Genomic DNA, 2,813 nt, shown 5'->3' with positions numbered 1-2,813 from the left:
TACAACCTTACAATTAAAAGAAAACCAAAACAAAAAAGAAAAAAACCAAAAGAAAAAAAAAGTGAATGAAAAAATGAAGTAGTGCAAAAATTACAAGAAAGAAAAACCTGAACATCCATTATTAATTCCGGATGTTTTGATCCATAAACGATATTATTTCTTATTGTTGTTGAAAACAAAATTGGTTCCTGGAACATCTGTTGTTTCCAAAAAAAGAAAAAATCTCAGTAGTATTTCAACAGAAATTCGTTTAGAACTTATAACTACTCATGCCGTTGTGTTGAAAGAAAACCTGTGCTACAGTGCCGATTTGTTGTCGCCAGAAGGATGGATCTATTGATTTTAAATCGATATTATCGATCAAAATATGCCCAGAATTAGAATCAAACAACCTAAAATTCTACTTTAAGATATTTAACTTGGGATATTACTAGATTTAAAAATCATAGATTTCCGCTGCTCATTCTGCAGTTAATTATCAGGTTATGCCTATATGCAGTATGATATAATTGAACCTTAGTATAAGATTAGCAATTGTGCTTTTCCCAGAACCAGAAGATCCCACTACTGCAGTGGTTTTGCCAGCTGGTATGTGAAAAGAAAGGTCTGTAAACAAAAGCGATCGATTTGGGTAACCGAAACTGACGTTTTTGAAAGTAATACCATTAGTGATACTCTTTTTCAATAGACCACCTGAAAGTAACGTTAGATTTTCAAGCGATCTTTGACAATTACTACAAAAATTACATAGATCACATCTTACTCCTGGCAACTGATTTTTGGATAAAATCTTTTAACAATAAACATAACTGATTAAACTGTTTGTTACGGTACTAAAACTTGCTCACCTCTTACTGGTACTTCAGGAACTCGGTTACGAAGCTCAAATAATCTCGCACTGGCACCTAGGCCTTTCATAAGCTCTGTATAAAAGTTGACCATTCCAGGAAGACTAATAGCGCATAAACTCGCATACCAAATAAATGCCAGAAGATCACCTGAAATTTATTCCTCAAGTCCTATGTTACAAAGTCCTATATTACATTTTTTTCGTAGTCTTATATTACATACCAAATTTGATATACATTTGGCTTCCTCTCATCTCCCGCCAAATTCAAGCTTCCTCTCATCTCCCGCCAAATTCAAGCTTCCTCTCATCTCCTGTCAAATAGGAACAAAAACAATGTAAATAAATTAACCATATTTCAATGTCCCGACATTCATTAACTGTCCACCGTAATATACAATTGTATAAAGAGAAGCAAGTATCGCAATTTCGTGCTGAAATAAACTCCATATATGCGGATTTGAACTCTTAATCTACAATAGACTTAGTCACCAAAATAAGAGCGCCATAAATTTTCATTTTCACATAACCTATACCAGGGCTATCATGCAACCTGCTGCACGGCCTTCACGACGAGAAACAATCCAAAGCTGATGAATTCTTTTCTTGTACGTTTCACATTCCTTCAACTCAGAAACCAAGGTTCGTACTGTTACGATATTTGAAAATTTTTCTGTAGCAACCTCAAATAAAGGATAAATATGCATTTGATTTCCACCGGAAGCCAAATTTAAAAGCAGATGCAAATGGAAATCAGCTGCAAACGATGTAAATGGAGATTTTTAATCTCATCAAATTTTTGAGGTTCTTCAGCTCGTTGTAATTATCATTTGAATCTTTCTGCAGCTAATTTAGCAAACTACACACCACAGGTATGAGACGGCAAAATAGAAAATGTGGTAGGAGACTAAAAATCTCGTAATAATACCTCATTGGATGCAGCAACTGCTTCCTGCATTTGTAACGTATATTTCCTTTGTAGATTACCGAAACAATACCCTGAGGTTATGATTGCCGCCGTAAGGCACGTGACTACTTCAGACAACTCCCGCGACGTATATACCTATCCTGGTAAATACATTCAAAGCAAATCAAACAATAAAACGCTTTGTTTTAAAAACACCACTGGTTCAGAAAAAAAATTGAATACAGATCTCTAGATTCTGAATTTTTAGATGGTAACGATCTGTTGACTGCTTCAGTCGTCTCTGCGAATAAAGAGTAAAAAAAAAATTCGTAGTGTATTGAACATACGCCGCCATCGAATGATATTTTACTCTGCTGAATGGGAAATTGACAGCGCAATGTTAAATAAATAACTACTGATTACAGTGGTGGGTGAAACGTACCATAATAGCAGCAGAACCGAAGAAAGACATAAAAGCACGTGCGCCGACAGTTAAATTTGATGAAACCGATTGACCCACAATTAACGCATCAGTTGAAAGGCGGCTTACAATCTCGCCAACTTTATTTTTGCTAAAGAAATTCATATCCTGATGAATAACTGATTTGAACACTGCCTGTCTCAAATTATTGATAATGATCTGACCTGGAATTTGCATGAACATATGTTTTTATAATTCGAAATAAATGATGTCGAGGAATATAACTGTTCCCTTAAAATTTTACTTGCATTCTCTGCATTCGCTGTCTGAATTAGGTAATCCTATCAAGTACTATTCATCCCAGTGTTATTCCAGTATTATCCATCTCGAAATTTGCTTACACTTTCTACCTGATCATTGGGAATGAAAACCCCAAACCTACATCTCTGCAAAAGAAATCGATAATACCTAATAAATCTTACATACACCAACTTTTTAAGGGCTTTTTCTATCGGCTTCGTTATCCAAAGTTGTGATAAAATGAACGCTTTCTGATGTCTTGTTTACACCAACATATGTGAAATTAAACTAAAACTAGACATTGGGAAATTCAGAGGATTTATAGATAGTCGTAATGC

At 34.8% G+C, this 2,813-nt stretch overlaps 1 protein-coding gene across 2 annotated transcripts in view; it reads right to left on the bottom strand.

The window, feature by feature from the left end:
• Positions 1-2,813, bottom strand: part of LOAG_16494 — a 7,526-nt gene that overhangs the window by 2,414 nt on the left and 2,299 nt on the right. For both annotated transcript variants that reach the window (XM_020449147.1, XM_020449148.1), the window contains exons 6-13: positions 2,197-2,399; positions 1,776-1,910; positions 1,384-1,530; positions 1,200-1,281; positions 849-998; positions 516-693; positions 293-392; positions 108-188 (exon numbers count right to left, since the gene is read on the bottom strand). In XM_020449147.1, the coding sequence (XP_020307408.1) occupies positions 108-188; positions 293-392; positions 516-693; positions 849-998; positions 1,200-1,281; positions 1,384-1,530; positions 1,776-1,910; positions 2,197-2,399 (1,076 nt within the window). The remainder of the gene's footprint in view (positions 1-107; positions 189-292; positions 393-515; positions 694-848; positions 999-1,199; positions 1,282-1,383; positions 1,531-1,775; positions 1,911-2,196; positions 2,400-2,813) is intronic.

The sequence above is a fragment of the Loa loa genome, assembly GCF_000183805.2.
Source record: "Loa loa unplaced genomic scaffold supercont3.5, whole genome shotgun sequence".
NCBI lineage: Eukaryota > Metazoa > Nematoda > Chromadorea > Rhabditida > Onchocercidae > Loa > Loa loa.
The sequence above is the reverse complement of the archived record's forward strand: the minus strand, read 5'-3'. Positions and strand labels throughout refer to the sequence as shown.